Here is a 15,841-nt window from a genome sequence, read left to right as displayed (position 1 = left end):
TTCTGCCTTACAGCCATGTCCTCACCATCCATGAACCCTGACATTTTCCCTGCTCCTCTCATTTGTTTCCATTAATTTCTGCTCTGCATTGTTCTCCCAGATGAAGCACTAGAGGCTGTTCCCATATTTGCCACCAGCAAACTGGGACCAGTAAAGGCACCTGAAATTCTTTCACTTCCAATCATGAAAGTTCCTCTCAGAAAGGTTTCCCCAAATCACAGCTGCAGTGTAAGACACAACCTGCTGGCAATGAGTCAAACAATCCTCTGACAGCTACAGCAAAACACCATTTGAGAGATTTCAAAGCAACACTTTCAGTCCAAGCACACAGATCCTGGTTTGGTAATTCTGTTTTTACACCTAAAATTTCAAAAGAATTCTGAACAAATCAATTATTTCTTCTGAAGGGAGTGTTCCTGCTTTAATCAATCACAGAATAATAATATTTTGTAACTTATTTTCACAAGGGTTTGTTATCAACCTGTAAGAAAGAAACTGTGCTGCAGCAATTGGATGAACACATGGACACTGGAGAACTGGTAGCATTTGCTTCCCAGGTGAATAAACCAAATTTACTTCACTTTCCTTTGACTTGGAGGTTTTTTTTGATAGAAAAGTGTTCACAGAACCTTCTCTCTCCTCTGATCTTGCCCAGCCTTACTTGACTTTGAAGGCTCAAAAAATGTAAAATACTTGTAAAATGTATTTTTATTTATGTTGTTCAGCTGAGAAACTTCTTGTGCATACCCAGTGCCACATTCTGGGCTACCCCTGTTTGGAGGGCAGCAAAACCACCTTGTTTTTCCTGAATAAATATTTGAGGTTAAAAGGCCAAAGGGTTCAGGAAACTGCACTTTTGCTTTGCCTTGAGCTGCCTCCTCATGGCCTAGTTTAACTCACTTCCCTCTCTGAATCTGGGATCAGTTTCCATAAAATCTGCCATTTCACAGCACTTAGTAAAATGTAAAAACCCCCCTATTCTCTATAGAGTCCAATATGAAAACTATGAGCTCTTTCCATTCAAAAGTAAAATCTCATTTGTCTAAAATATTAACACTCCTCATTACTAACACTTAAATCCACAGATCAGCTCTTTGGTTTTGGACAGTATCATCAATGAGAAGCTCTATGAACAGTTCTGGAAAACCAAATATTATCCACTGCTAAAGCAACACCTGATAAACACACACAGAATAAAAGAGCTGGTGGATTATTTTGCCAAAAACAACTGGTAAGTTAATAAATTGTAAAAAAACAGCTGTAACTGGTAGCAATTGCAGGAATTAAATCTCAGCTTTATTTCATTTTCCTTTGTTTGAAGTCATGAAGGCTTTTTAATGCTTAGTCCCCAAGGATATTTAAGTATTGCTAAGTTAATAAAGAAATAAATTTCACCTCACTAGGACAGAGTTTTACAGCCATTCAAGACCAAGCAACAGATTGTTAAGCCTGGACTAGCAGCAGATCAAATGCACTAAAACAGAAGCAACCAGAGTGAAATAATCAAAACCTTGACCTTACCTTTAGGTGAATGCAGCTCAGGCATCACAGAGTCACAACTTCAGCAATAAAAAAACACTCAGAAAAAATAAATGAGGTGCCTGTACTGGAGGCTTGAGAATTGGTGGTTCTGCCATGAAGTTTTCAGGAAGTAAAAGCCCTTTTTGTGCTCCACTTAAATCACAGAGGGGCTGGGCTGGGCCCCACTCACCTGGGGACTCAGAGCACCTGAGGCTCCTCTCACACCTGGGCACACTCAGAGCCAGCCCTGGCACTGCAGGGCACTGATCCCACACTCAAACAGGGACAGGAACCAAGAAACATTGAAATTCTGTATTTATGGATTTTATTAACAGCCCCAGTGAAAAGCCAGGCTTGTTTTCTGTGCTGGGAAATGACAGGGCCCATCTGACTTCAAGCTATGGGATCATACTTTGGTTTTTTGCTTCTGTTGTAAAAATTTTTGGCTTTTTAGAGAGTTTAATTTGACAAAGTTGATCCAATTTTGCCTCTTACAGCCTTGATGATGCAACAGCCCTGATTCAAGAGTATCAAAAGAAATGTGGAAACCCTGCTGTGGCAGATGTCCCAGCATCTCATCTTCTGCAGGTAAAACAAACCATCTCTGTTCCTCAGGCAGTATTTTCTCCTTTTTCTCTAAAGATTTGCACCCAACTTCTTGCAAAAATACTTTTTAGCTGATCTACTTTAGTAACATATACTGTATATAATAAAATATTTATTAATTCAAATAATTCATTTTACCTGAACCACACCTGTGTCCTGGATCCCATCCCATTTTCCTAAGCCCTGTTAATGTTGTTCTTTGACCTTCCAGATGTACCTGAATGCATCAGAGGGGTCCTGTGTCCTGGAAGTGCCATAAATTGGGTTGAGATTTCCCCTTTTCCCTCCTCCCTGTCCTGCAGGAGGTTGGGCTGTGCATTCACAACACCAGACCAAAACCCCAAAGCTTTAACCAGGAGCATCCACAACCTCTCCACATTTTCCAGCTGTTCTAGGCTGCTTCTCCTCCATTCTCCACCCCACACAAGCAGTTCAGACTCAGCAGAATTTCCTGTTTGGAGTCATCAGTTCTTACTCAGCACTTTAACTTTGGGAAGGAGTGAAGTTTATTTCCTTTCTGCATTTCCTCATGTTCAGTCCTGCTGTCAGGACCTCTCTGAGATGTCACCCACAGCAACAGAACTTTGTCATCACTGTGATGAACTTTTCTAAAACTGCAGGGGCTGTGGTTCATGTAGAATACTTTGTGGACAAATTTTAAGTGTAACTTTACAAACTTATGTATCAATTTTGGCCTTATAATCAAAACAAATAAGCTTGTGTGTCAATTTTAGCCTTACAATGTAAATTAAAAAGAAATAAACTTATGCATCTATTTGGCCCCTTACAATATTCTATAAAGCTCTTACTTATGAGTTTGTCAATAAATTGATGTTCCAGTCAATGGAATTCCCTGAATTTCACATGCCAAGGTTTTCTTTTCAACTTTGCTCTGACTGCATGAAGTGCAATTAGCCAGAGGTTTTTGAGATACCAGCCTGAAATGTCTTTTTGTCCAGGGCAAAGCAGATTTATTTGGAATAGAAATGAGTTACTCAGCTCATGACACAGAAAGAAGGATGATGGAAAAATCATAATCCAAAGGCCAAGGAAACTGCCCCATCCTAAACATTCTGCTGGGGGAGGCAAAGATAAAAATCTGTTTTGTTGGAAAGTTACAGCAGTTGTGAGAAAGGGGAGCTGTTAAATCCATTCAGGTCCCTGCAGCTGTGGGAACAGAGCAGCCACAGGGTGCTGCTCCTGGAACAACCCAGATTTATCCTCAGCAGCTTTAAGAGTCACATGGAATTCCACAGAGATGGAATTCCATCACTGACAGCTCTGTGCATGGAGCAAAGAGCAAAACAAAAAGAAATGGGGTGTCAGATGTGAGCACAAATAAAGGAAAACCTCTCCTCACTGGTTATGGATTGAATGAGATCACTCAGGGAAGCACAGGGAGAGCTGAAAGTGCTCAGATCAGAAAAAGACTCAAACTCTACTGAAATCACAAGGTAATTGTAATCCTTCCAGAGTCTATCAAACCATTTTAGTCCTTGAGCTTAGCTGAGAATGTTAAATTGAGACAATTAAATAGAAACTGGATTCTGGAGCAAACCCAGCCTGGTCCCAGAGCCCTCAATCTCTGTTCCAGCCCTGTCCCAGCATCCCTTGGAAGGGGAACCCCAAACCACCACAAGTGCTGCATTCCTCCCCAACAACACTCACCAGGCTCAGCTTTTCTATGAAGTGCAGTTTATTACATTAAGGAACAGTATTCAGACAGTTATCTTCATGGAATATTTTACAAATCATACAGAGAAAAGCAAACACAAGGTTGTTTAAATTCATGACAAGAAGTTACATTTTTGAGCTGTTAGAGACAGTGCAGGGCTGTAAACGAGCAAGCAAGTTTGGAACTTGCAGTTCAGAAGGAGATGGTAAAAATACCAGACAAGCAAAAACATTTTTTAGGATTTCTTGTACTCAATTCTTTCTACCTTCACATCATCTCCAATTAGTTGATAGACATATGTAACTACTGTAGAAGCCTGGATGTCCATCAGCACAAATGAAGGAATGATGTTGCTGGAAAGAGAGGAAACAATTCACAGTGATTGTGTGTCTAAAACCCCCTTAGTGTTTTACCACTATTCAGCAGAAACCACTTCAAGAAAAATGGGAATTAATTCTGTAAGTACTGCACAGAGATCTGAGGCTTTGAGCATTTCATGTTTCAGTCCAGATGAGCAAGTACAGCTGTGTAAGTTATAATAACTATCCTCTCCCTGACATTTAAATCAGAAATATTAACCCTCAGGAGTTTGTAGTTCAGTTTTTTACAAAAAAAAAACCAAAAACAACAAACAAAAAAATGCCCCCAATATTCACTTACTTCTCTAAGGCATGGTAGGCTCCTGTAGCTGATCCTGGGTTGATATAGAATTTATTTTCATGTTCAAATGCCTCAAATTTGTGTGTGTGCCCTGAAATGAGGATGTCCACATCGAACTGCCTCTGGAGCAGGGCCAGGCTGGCCATGTCACCCCAGGGGATCACCTGATGGCCATGAATCAGCCCAATCTTGAACTGTCCAACAGTCACAACCTTCTGCTCAGGATAATTCAGGTTCTAAAAATAAAGAGAATAAACCAGACCCAGATTAGAGAGATTTCTATTTAAACCCAGCCCTATTGCACCACCCAGAAGGGGAGAGCTCAGGAACTCACTCCACCATTTTTACTTGAATAAACTCCAAATGTAAAAACCTGAAAGGACACCCCAAAAACCCAGCCATTACCTCATCAAAGTCCCCTCTGACAACATGGACATCCCCAGCCAGGGTCTTGAGGTAGTCATAGGTGTCCTTGGTGCAGAGGTTCCCCGTGCACAGGATGTGCTGGATCTTGCCAGGCACCAGCAGCTTCTTGAACTTGGCCGGGAGGCTGTTACAGCGATGGGGGATGTGCAGGTCACCCAGCACCAGCACCAACTGCAGAGGGGACACAGGGACAGAGGGACACAGGGACACAGAGGGGACACAGGGACAGAGGGACACAGAGGGGACACAGGGACAGAGAGAGGGGACACAGGGACAGAGGGGACACAGGGACAGAGGGAGGGGACACAGGGACAGAGGGACACAGGGACAGAGAGAGGGGACACAGGGACAGAGGGACACAGAGGGGACACAGGGGACACAGGGACAGAGAGAGAGGGGACACAGGGACAGAGAGGGGACACGGGGACAGAGGGAGGGGACACAGGGACAGAGAGAGAGAGGGGACACAGAGAGAGGGGGGACACACAGGGACACAGAGAGAGGACACACGGGGACAGAGAGGGGACACAGAGAGGGGACACACAGGGAGAGAAAGGGGACAGACAGGGACAGAAAGAGTGGGGACACAAAGGGACAGAGAGAGAGAAGGGACACAGAGAGAGAGAGAACACACAGGGACAGAGAGGGGACACACAGGGGCAGACAGGAAGAGAGAGAGAGAGGGGACACACAGGGAGAGAGGGGACACAGGGACAGAGAGGGGACACAGGAACAGAGAGGGGACACAGGAACAGAGAGGGGACACAGGAACAGAGAGAGGGGACACAGGAACAGAGAGGGGGGACACACAGGGACAGAGAGAGGGGACACACAGGGCTTAGGGCACAGCCAGCACTGCAGTGTCCCCTGCAGTGTCCCCAGCCTGGCACTTGGACCCAAAGCTGCTGCAGTGAGGATGGGATGGGGATGGGATTTTGCTCCACCAGGGGCTTTGCCAGGCCATGAGCAGAGGGGGCTTTACAAGCAGAATTATTTATTTGTGGTTTGCTGCTGAAGGCCAACACTGCAATAGTTGCACTGTTCACACTTTCCTGTTGCATTACCTGATGTATTTTACACAAATTTGGGAGCTGCAATAAACCATCCCACTGTTTTTTCTCTCTCAGACCTGGCTAAACTGCAGCCACTTCTCTTAAAACAAAATCTCTTCATCCAAATTTCTTTCCCCTTACTAAAAAAACAAACAAACAAACAAAAAAAAAAAAACAAAAAAAACCAAAAAAAACAGCCCCAAAATATTTTTAAAAAGCAGCAAATTTGCAGCAAGTGTTAAAAAAAAACAACAAAATAGAAACAGGCACTGCAGAGAGGCCAATCCTCCACTGCCACCACCTCTATATATTTACAGTTTCAGATGCCAGAATAAAAATGTAGTGAAGGGCTTCAAAATCAAGGACTGAGATGATGCAAGGCCATGGCTTTAAATCTGCAAATAAAGCAATAATGCAAGCAACACAGGGCAAATTAATTGTGCAAAAAGGGCATGAGAAGCTTTGTAAAGCAGGGAATGTTATGGCACTGCTCTGGGCAAACCCTGGGTCTGGAGACACTCAAGGAATGGCTCCAAATTAAAGAGATTTTTATCTTTCCCTTCAGGTTAGTGAGGCAGTTCCTAAAGGACACCCTCAAATGTGTTTGTAAAGGACACAGCCCAGATTTATTTCTAGAAATAAATATAACTAGGCTAGGAAATTGTATTTTTAAAGATTTTTTCCCTCATGGGTTTTTAGGCCATGAGGCTAACAGTCCTCAAGAAGGCAGAGGGAGCTTGGGGGGTATTTTTGACTGATTTAGGGGTTTTTTTTAGATTAAGAACATCTCAGTGCCACCATTAAACCCATCTGCAGACAGATGGTTGATGGTATTGGTAATGCAATACAAAAGCTTTTTAATCAGTGAGTGACCAATACAAAATAAAACCAAGAGGGGAAAAAATGACATTTTTGATGGTCTTTGATGAGTAACAAGTGGGTAAAAATTATTTGGATTAATAAGTGACAATAGACAGATTGATTACTGCTGCCTGAGGGATTTCAGTGTGCAGTACCAGTTCTGTATTTGATGTTTAATAAAATTAATAAAATTATCCTGCCACTCACACCCCACTGAGCCTGCAGGGTGTGCTCTCAGCACAGACTGATGCCAGCCCCACACTTGCCCAAAATCCCCCTTTCAGCTCCCATTCATTGCAGTAGCCAAACAGCACTGCACGGTTTAATCACCACACGTATTTAGAGCTTAAAGCAGCAGAGAAAAATTACAAAAAACCTGAATTTTGGGTGTGATCTGCTTGGCCAGAAGCCCCTAACTTGATGGGAGCCAGCTGCCAGTGGCTCGGAGGAACACGAGGAGCCTTTCCCTTGCCGGGGTGTTTTAGGAGAGCCAAGGAGTGACTTACTCTGTGCCCAGCCTGGTGGGAATGGAGGAGTTGATTGCAGGGCATGAGAAACAGGGCGGAACATGATCAATGTTAAACGAGAGAAGCAACAGAAGAGAAAACACAGCCAAATGAACGGGCAAATCATAATTAATGAATTGTCGATGTTATGAAAGAAGCGTTAAATAATTAAAAAAAATTAATGCGATTACGATGAAATTAATATAAATTATAAAAGGAGCTCCTGCAGTCACGGCCCGGCCCTCACCCGCCCTGGGTGCCTCGCCTCAGCTGGGGCCGCCCTCCCACCCGCCCGCTCTCCCGCAGCCCGGGGGGGTCGGGCCCGGCTGCTGTGGCCGCGCCGGGGGTCCCGGTGTGCCCGGGGGTCCCGCGGGGTCCCGCGGGGTCCCGGGGCGGTCCCGGGGTCCCCCCGCTCTCACCATCGCGCCCGCTCCGCTCCGGCCCTCCCGGAACCGCCCGGCGCCGCCCCCGCTACGGCGCCTGCGAAGAGACAACAGAGCGCCGAGCGCGGCCGTGCCGCGTTCCGCCGGCTGGGGTTTTACACAGGTGAAACGAGAGCTGTGCCCAAAACGAGCCGGTAATGACGAGAGAGGAGAAAAACACAGATTATTTATTTATTTATTTATTTATTTATTTACTTACTTACTTACTTACTTATTTACTTATTTATTTATTTAAGAGCTGCGCAAGCCTGGGCGCTCCGTGGTCTTCCACAAACCAAGAACCCCACTACCAACTCTTTTTACTATTTATGCATTTTAGGAAACAAAAAGATTGATGTTCATTGGCTACAAGATACAGAGTTACATTTTTAATTAGTATTCTATTGTTAATGATTCCCTTGCTTCCCATGCTCAGCTCTTCTCTTCTTTTGGGTCAGGGGCGTTTCCCGGCTCTGTCCCTGGGCCGGTGCTGCTGAGGGCAGCCCCGATCTCCGCTCTGGGGCAGGGGCAGCAGCCGGGGAGCGGCTGGAGCTGTGTCAGGGGGGTTCAGGTTGGATATCAGTGAAAGGTTCTCCCTCAGGAGGTGCTGGGCACTGCCCAGGGAATGGGCACGGCCTGGGGGCTGCCAGAGCTCCAGGAGAGGCTGGACGATGCTCTCAGGAACGCACAGGGTGGGATTGTCGGGTGTCTGTGCAGGGCCAGGGGTTGGGCTGAAGATATCTGCGGGTAACTCGTGACAATCCCTAATTCCACAATTCCACAAATCCACAATATCCAGGTTCCACATCCGAGGCTCCGCGCCGCGCGCGCCCCGCCCTCACGGCGCTTCCCGCCCTCCGCGGCCGTGAGGGGAGGGAGGGGCGGCCATGAAGTGCGTGATCGGGGGGGCGCAGCTCCGAGGTACCGGGGCCCGGGAGCCCGGCACACGGGGGAATCGGAACGCGGCACCCCCGGCACTGCCCTGAGCGGAACACGAGCCCCGGGAGCGGGGAGGGGGATCCGCCTCTCCCTCAGCGCGGCGGGGTCGGGCGCTGTGCGCGTCTGGGGCCTGTTCGGATGGGCAGGGTTTGGGGACAGCCAGGGGCACACGCCAGGCCTGGCTCCGTGTCCCCTGTGCACCTCCAGGACACAGCTCCGCTCCATTCTGTGGGAAAAGCTGCTCCGCCGCTGCCGCGGGGCCTCTGCTGGGCTCCGCTGTGTTCTCAGGATTCCATCTCTCCACATGTCCCTTGGCTTCTCAGGCTTTCCCCCTGCTAAATGTCATTTCTAGCCCCGGTATAGTTTTGTCTGTTTGACCTAATTTGTGGTAATTCCAGGCACTGCAAAGGAACATCCAAGGTGCCTCATCAGAGGCAGCGTTCCAAAACATTGAGGGTTTGGATAATTAAAATTTTAATTAAATAGAAAAAATAACAGTTTCCACCATCCATTTTCTTTCAAATGTATAAGAAATTTGTAATGCTTCCTCTTGGATTATTCAGGAGAAAGTGTAGTGCCACCTTTTAATCTTTTTATTTTAATTTGGAATGCGTATTGCAGTGTTTTCTTTCCCTGGCAGTGTTTGGAAGAGCAATACATGCCATAGCACGGATTAGTGATGAATTTTGGTTTGACCCCCTAGAAAAAGGTGTAAGTGAATTTTATTTCTTCTAAATTAAAAGTCTTTATTATAAGCCCAATATTTATCCAATTGGATATTGTGTTTTTCCACAGGTACCTTTCAGTCCATCACATTCTCAGCTCCCTCCGCTTTCATTATGGACACATGCCATGTTTTCTGTGATTTTAATTGTTGTGGAAGATTTTGTTCTTACTCTGCCCTAAGATCCTTTGATTTTTTTGCTGTCCAGGACATCTGGATTAATGCCAGGGGGTTCAGTTCTGTTGTCACAGGTCACAAGGTTTGGATTTTGTACCACACAGGAGCTGCCTCTGAAAACAACATGTTTTGTACTGTTGTGACTCAACAGGAAGAACACATCCATTAATGCTTCTGATTAATCAAACACCATTTCCAGCAGAATTAGTGATTTCTCCAGAGGTTCCTTAGGTAAAAGTGATCAGCTCTCCTTGGCTCACTGGGAGGATGGAAAATCACAAGTGGAGATATTTGGTTTTATACCTGGGGCATTTTTGAGGTGTCTTTGCTCATCTGTATAGATCATGTCCCTCAAATGCCTCAAACACAAGCTGAGCTCTGGATCTTTGGGTAACTCAATTATTTTTATTTTAAAAAATTTAAATAAAATAAAAATACATATTTTAAGTTTGTAAAAATAATTTTGAGATGTAAATTTCCAAGTTTTGGCACTGAAGCTCAGAGGAGGCTCTTTTTAAAAGGTTCAGGTTTTGAGTTAATAAATTATTTTACTTCTGTTCCCTCAGTGGTTGGAGTCAGTGATGTTGGAGTTCTTTTCCAGCCCTAATGACCCTGTGATTCCATTTCCAACCCTGATGACTCTGTGATTCCATTTCCAGCCCTAATGACTCTGTGATTCCATTTCCAGCTTGCCTTAAGATCAGTGAATTCCTCAAGGTCAGCATATGCCTGTGTGTTCTTCTCATCCATGTTTTTCCAGCATTACTGCTGGACAGCTGGGACCCAGCCCTGTCAGAAGGAGAAGCAGCTGTCCCTCCCCTGTAAATTGATAATTAAGGTACATTTTAGTGAGTTGTTACACACAGCAGCAAATTAACCCAATTTCAGAGTGAGGATCAGCCTGGGCCCTCCCAGTGTCCCCAGAGCAGTTTGGGGAAGCCTTTAGAGCAGCAGTTTGAGATAAACCAGGGTACAAACCCAGGGAAATTCTATTTCTTGCAAAGCTGTTCAGAGGGTAACCTCTGCACTGATTTCATTTTTGTTTTTCAGTCAGTTCTGCCTGTGTTTAGATGTGTCAATGTGCTGGAGAGGAATGTGGAGAAATGCAGCATCTGCAGCAGCCCCAGTGAGCAGCACATCACCTTCCAGCTGCTCTGCAGGCACGGTGAGCTCACACAAACCACAATTAATGCCACCATCATCATCATCATCATCATCACAGCTCTGCCCCCCTCAGCCCAGCAGCACTGGGGGTGTTCTGAGCCTTTGCAGAATTCCTGGATAATCCTCATCTCCCCCCAGGGCTGTGCTGTGCTGCAGGCAGGGTTTGTGTGTCTGATCCAGTGGGGTCACTGCTATGGGTAATGCACTGAATGGTGTGTGCAGAGAGCTGAGCCCCTCAGCACATCCTTGCCCAGAGATCTGCAGGGTTTGAGTTCTGCATTCCCCTCCCATTTCTGTTATTTTACCAGTTAATTACTGGGGCTGTTTTTCCCACCCTGCATTTGTTGGTTTATTTCTTGTGCAGCCTTTAAAAACTCAGATTCTGTCCAGGCACAACTAATGGGATGGAGGGAGTGTAGGATGGCAGGTGGATTCTTTCCTGTTTGTGGTGAGTTATTTCCATACAGCTGGGCTAAGTCACTTGGTTACTTCCTCTATTGAACAATTAATATTAAAAAAAAAAAACAAACCAAAACTAAAATTACAGCCAAGCACTGATTTTTGTTCATTTCCTTCATACTCAGGTGTTGTAAAAACCTACAACCTGACATTTCAGGAGTGTGATCCCTTGCAGGCTGTTTTTGCAAAGCACATGTGTCCAAACATTCTTAAAGTCCACTCCAGGTAACAAACACAGAAAATTTTTTTTGAGTTTTAATTTCTAATGTAACAAATGCTAAAAAGTCATAGATAGAATGATTTCAGTGTTGAATGACATTTTACAGGCTGCTGGCTGATGTGATGATCCACTTCCCAAGCAGTCAGGAAGAAATAACCCTGTCAGTAACTCCAATGAAAGTTTGTTTCAAGAGTTACACTGAGGAAGACACTGGTAAGGAAATTCAAAATGTGAACCAATACTTGGGATTTTAACTTTTTTTTTTTTTGAGGTGAACTCCAGGGATAATAACTGTCACGACATAAATGTGGGATGAATTTTATGGCTGAATGACATTTTAAACAGAACATTATAGAGAGAGATTTTAAGTCATGCTGCCACCCTCTGGTTTTAATAAATTAAATCAATTTAAATAAATTGAAACATCTTCCTGGTGTCAGTGGCAGATCTCAGACTGAGCAGCCAATTGAAATAAATTATGCCACTTGCTGTAGGCTTTGAAAGAGGTAATTACTGTGCTGCAAGAGCAGCAGCCTGGCAACTGCCAGGAAAAAAGGGATAATTTCATGTTTTAAAAAGAACTATTTAAATCTGAATACCACAATTATAGAATTGATATCATTAGAGAGGATATTTCAGTCTGAGGACAGCACAGAGTGTCAGCAAGCCCTGCACTGTTCTGCCATGGTCACATCTCCAGGAGGGGGAGAAGGAGATTCTTGGGGGGTGACTCCAATTTTGAAGATGAAATTGTGGTTTGGAAGTAGAAGTTCTTGTGTATCATGTAATAAAGAGATGGGGGAATGACCTGGGAAGAGCTCAGGGCTGGGAACAGGCTGAGAGAAGGATCAAGGGGCAGGAACTGGCTGGGGTGAAACAGGGCAAATAAAGAAATTGCATTTTGAATGACACATCTGGTGATTTTAGAAACATTCCCTTACCAGGACTATTGTAAGAAATGAAGCGAAGAAATGGTACAAGTGTGAAGAGATCCCAAGAGCCCAGGGAGGGAAGGGAGGGAGGGCAGTGAGAGTGCTGAGAATCTCCCTGGCTGCAGCACCTCTGTGTCCTGTGAGTCCCTGGCTGCCATGGCCTGGGGGTTCCACAGCAATCAAAGCCCGGCCACAGGCACAGGGAGCCTCTGACAAGGGCCTGACTGAACTCTGGGAGATAAAACAGAGAAGGGGAAGAGTGGGAACAGCCTGGAGCCCTTCCTGCTGTGGGATTTCTCTGAGCTCTCCAGGACTGCCACATGCCAGGAATTTGCCCCTCTCACTTTCTCCTCACGCACCCAGGAGTCACCTCATGGTAACAAAAACCTGAATACCTGAAAGTGAACAGCCAATTTCCTGCTGCCACTTTCCTGTGTCAGGAAAAGATTGTGATTTAAAACAAAGAGCCTCTGTCCCCCTCCATTGTGCTCTGGTGATTGTCAGTAATTTTGATTAATCTCTTCAAGTCACGCTGGGCTTTGGGCTTCCCATCCATGCAACAATAGCAGCTGGGAATGCTGTTTGTGATGGGTGCCTGTGGAAGGAGCAGGTCTGCAGGAACAGCAGCAGGTGTTAGGTTAGCTCACACAGAGAACATGGAGTAGGTTCTGTTAAAATCCATTCAAATCTATCCAGTGTACTGCAAATAAATTGAGGATTTAACTTAATTCTAATATGCATATAAGCTAAACATTTATTGATGTTAGCCACTATAAAAACAATTATTTGTTCAAACATTGCTTATGTAAAACCTCAGGGTCACAATCACAGCTTTGTTGAGTTCAAACTTCACTGCTGTGAGTGCCTGACTTTGTTATTATCTCAAACAGACTTTTCAAGGACAATGCTTACTGAGATACAGCTCAGTCCAGAGGAATTTGACTACTTTCAAGTTGGAGTAGATTCTGAAGTGACATTTTGCCTTAAAGAACTGAGGGTAAAGTAAGAATTTCTCTAGGAAGAAAACCCATTTCTCATTAATTTGCCTGACTGGACCCACAGGACATGGGATGGTCCCTGTGGAATGGCCCTGGGCTGTGCCCCACCAGCCCTGACTGCAGCAGGGTTTCACCACCTGGGTGAGGATCAGCTTTAAGCCCCAGGGTCCTTTGAAAGGCAAACAAAACTTCTGAAACAGAGATGAGGTTTCTGTGCTGGGCAAGGGAAAGCATCGTGACCAGGGGAGTTCTCCATGCAGAACCTCCTGTGGCAAAGCTCTGGCAGGGAAGGACAGAAACCATTCTTAGAAGCAGCAGCATTTTCCCTCTTTTTGCCAGTAAACAGCAGCTGGGATAAACTTCCATTCCAGTATCAGTGTTCTGGTTTAACTTTCCCTTCACCCCACCCTTCTCTGCAGGGGCTGCTGGCGTTCTCCGAAGCCACGAGCGTCCCCGTGTCCGTGCACTTCGACAGGAGCGGCAGGTACTGCCCTGCTGGGCCCTGCAGGCACCAGGGAGCACTGAACTCAGACACCTCAAACCCAGAGCCATTCCTGACCTGCACTCCAGAGTTTGTAATTCCATATAAACACTGAACTGCAGCTCCTCAAACATCTCAAACCCAGAGCCATTCCTGACCTGCACTACAGAGTTTGTAATTCCATATAAACACTGAACCCAGGCATGGGCACTGCCAAGGCAGCTGTGCTGACTGAGGAGCTCCTGTGTATAAATTACCTGGACACCTGAGGCTCCCAGTCCCCTGCAGGCAATGATTTATTTATTTAGCACCTTAAAGAAACAATACATTTTCTGAATAAATATAATTTTAATAATTACATATTTAATGCTATCATTTGACTCTGACACTGCACAGCATTTGCTGATTGGAGCAGTGAGATCTGTTCCAGGAGCCCCTCTCATTCCTCAGCAGCAAACACAGGAGATTTTCAGCTTTTGAATTCCATGGGTGGAATCAGTATCTGTAATTCCCTGTGCTGTTTGCTCTCACTCCTTGTGTTCAGACCCATTGCTTTCAGCATTGAGGACCTGCTGCTGGAGGCCAGCTTTATCCTGGCTACCCTGTGTGAGGCTGAGAGGGAGGCAGCTTCCCCAGAGCCTGCCTGCTGCCCACGGCCCCGGGACAGGTAACGGGGGCTGAGGGGGCACGTGGCCTTAAGGGGGTGAAAAACTCAACTTTTCACAGGAAAACTGAACTGCAGGGTTCAGGAACATCTCAGCAGCACTAAGGGGGTGCAGAGAGAACATTCTGTACAAGCTGCTGCTTTCTCATCTCCTCAGGGTCTGGGTGCAGCAGGAGGGAACCTGCTGAGAATCCCCTCTAAAGCTGTAATCTTCCCCCAAACAGAAAATCAGGATATTCCATTTAACACAAAGCCAGCTCTAACCTGCTCTACTCTGTCCAATCCAGCTCGAGGACTGGCATGGATAAATCTGACCAGAGCTCCATGGATGGAGCCAGCAATGCAGTCACAGCCACTCCCAAAAAGCCACAGCAGAAGGGAAACACTCCAAGCATGGACCCTGCAGAACCCCCAAGTGCTCTGGCAAAACAAGAGGTAAAAAACATTCCCAGAGGCAGCGAGAGGGATGAGCCAGGCAGAGCAGGAGCAGGAGAGGCCACAGAGGCTCCTCAGGCCAAGGTGAGGGAACTCCCCACAGTGCCAGCACTGCAACCCCACAGCTGCTGCTGGGCTGAGCACCCCACGTGCACTGGGGGGCTTCAGTGGGATCAGTGTCACAGCAGCACAGCTGGAAAACCCCAGCACAGCTGGAAACACTCCTGTGGGGCAGGGGGGTTTCACTGGGAAATGCTGCTGGCTCAGAAAGATCTTAGAGTGGCAAAAGCTTCACAAATAATTAATGCCCAAATTCTGTATCACAGAATTCTTACCTGTACAAATATTGCATTTTCCAGTTCCACTCCTTGTTCTTCGGAGCTGTCTCTTACAAGGACAAGGCCATTGGTGACACCTTCCAGAGTCTGGTGACAGCCAGTGACACTGAGGAGGAGCTGGGTGCCCTGCAGAGCTCCCCAGTTCTGTAGTGCAGGGCCTGGGGTGCAAGGACAGACAGAGGGAAGGGCAGGGCAGGCCCAGCCTTTGTCACTGGTGCTGTGACCCAGCAGCACAGAACGTTCTGGAACTCTCAGTGCTCTTGTAATGGCACAAATTCAGGTCACGACTGACTCTGATGAGGGTTGTGTGTTGTGCAGGAACTGCTGGGGGCTCTGCCCTCAGAGCACTCTCACTGGATCCAAGCTCTGTTACCACATCAGGCACGTGAAGCTGCTGTTCTGGTTAAGGTTCTCTAGAATCACCCTTTAACTGCAAAACCAAAGTTGTCACAGGACTGCATTTAAAAAATAAAGGTTTGTGTTTGAGACTTGCATTATTTTTTTCTTTCCCTGTATCTCTCCCAGCACACGTCAGGGGCAGTGCAGCATTTCCAAAGTCACACTGAACACAACACTGAAAT

General features: G+C 45.9%; 3 protein-coding genes across 4 annotated transcripts in view; 2 read left to right on the top strand and 1 right to left on the bottom strand.

Annotated features, from left to right (window-relative positions):
* The window catches only part of KNTC1 (kinetochore associated 1), a 32,179-nt gene extending 29,267 nt beyond the window's left edge, over positions 1 to 2,912 (top strand). Inside the window, exons 60-63 of the mRNA XM_063172802.1 lie at positions 468 to 557; positions 1,086 to 1,231; positions 2,019 to 2,109; positions 2,339 to 2,912. Coding sequence (XP_063028872.1) covers positions 468 to 557; positions 1,086 to 1,231; positions 2,019 to 2,109; positions 2,339 to 2,386 — 375 coding nt within the window. The 3' untranslated portion in view covers positions 2,387 to 2,912. The remainder of the gene's footprint in view (positions 1 to 467; positions 558 to 1,085; positions 1,232 to 2,018; positions 2,110 to 2,338) is intronic.
* Positions 2,913 to 3,805: 893 nt separating this feature from the next.
* On the bottom strand, positions 3,806 to 7,866 carry VPS29 (VPS29 retromer complex component). The gene is made up of 4 exons (XM_063173014.1): positions 7,727 to 7,866; positions 4,868 to 5,059; positions 4,463 to 4,698; positions 3,806 to 4,155 (listed from the first exon to the last, which is right to left on the bottom strand). The coding sequence occupies exons 1-4, from the start codon at positions 7,727 to 7,729 to the stop codon at positions 4,038 to 4,040; spliced, it is 549 nt and encodes a 182-aa protein (XP_063029084.1). The 5' UTR covers positions 7,730 to 7,866; the 3' UTR covers positions 3,806 to 4,037.
* A 750-nt stretch (positions 7,867 to 8,616) lies between these two features.
* On the top strand, positions 8,617 to 15,754 carry RAD9B (RAD9 checkpoint clamp component B). 2 transcript variants are annotated; one of them, XM_063173011.1, is made up of 11 exons: positions 8,617 to 8,650; positions 9,309 to 9,379; positions 10,258 to 10,407; positions 10,620 to 10,734; positions 11,318 to 11,417; positions 11,519 to 11,625; positions 13,235 to 13,341; positions 13,762 to 13,826; positions 14,368 to 14,490; positions 14,775 to 14,922; positions 15,282 to 15,754. In XM_063173011.1, exons 1-11 carry the CDS (start codon positions 8,617 to 8,619, stop codon positions 15,408 to 15,410), a joined length of 1,149 nt encoding a protein of 382 aa, XP_063029081.1. In that variant the 3' UTR covers positions 15,411 to 15,754. The 2 variants fall into 2 exon arrangements, with proteins under 2 accessions (XP_063029081.1, XP_063029080.1); XM_063173010.1 differs by having other exon boundaries at positions 14,775 to 15,006.
* Positions 15,755 to 15,841: the final 87 nt, after the last annotated feature.

The sequence above is a fragment of the Melospiza melodia genome, chromosome 20 (assembly GCF_035770615.1).
Source record: "Melospiza melodia melodia isolate bMelMel2 chromosome 20, bMelMel2.pri, whole genome shotgun sequence".
In the NCBI taxonomy this organism is placed as follows: Eukaryota; Metazoa; Chordata; class Aves; order Passeriformes; family Passerellidae; genus Melospiza; species Melospiza melodia.
Note: the sequence above shows the minus strand (reverse complement) of the source record. Positions and strands in the feature narration are given on the sequence as shown.

Excerpts from the sequence above, each read along its gene's own strand:
- VPS29 (XM_063173014.1), bottom strand. Across the intron at positions 4,699-4,867 it reads TCAGAGGGGACTTTGATGAG|AACCTGAATTATCCTGAGCA; the intron begins GTAATGGCTGGG and ends CTTTATTTTTAG. Across the intron at positions 4,156-4,462 it reads GCCTACCATGCCTTAGAGAA|CAACATCATTCCTTCATTTG; the intron begins GTAAGTGAATAT and ends CTCTCTTTCCAG.
- RAD9B (XM_063173010.1), top strand. The coding sequence starts at position 8,617 with ATGAAGTGCGTGATCGGGGGGGCGCAGCTCCGAG. Across the intron at positions 8,651-9,308 it reads CGGGGGGGCGCAGCTCCGAG|TGTTTGGAAGAGCAATACAT; the intron begins GTACCGGGGCCC and ends TTTCCCTGGCAG. Across the intron at positions 14,491-14,774 it reads TGCCCACGGCCCCGGGACAG|CTCGAGGACTGGCATGGATA; the intron begins GTAACGGGGGCT and ends TGTCCAATCCAG.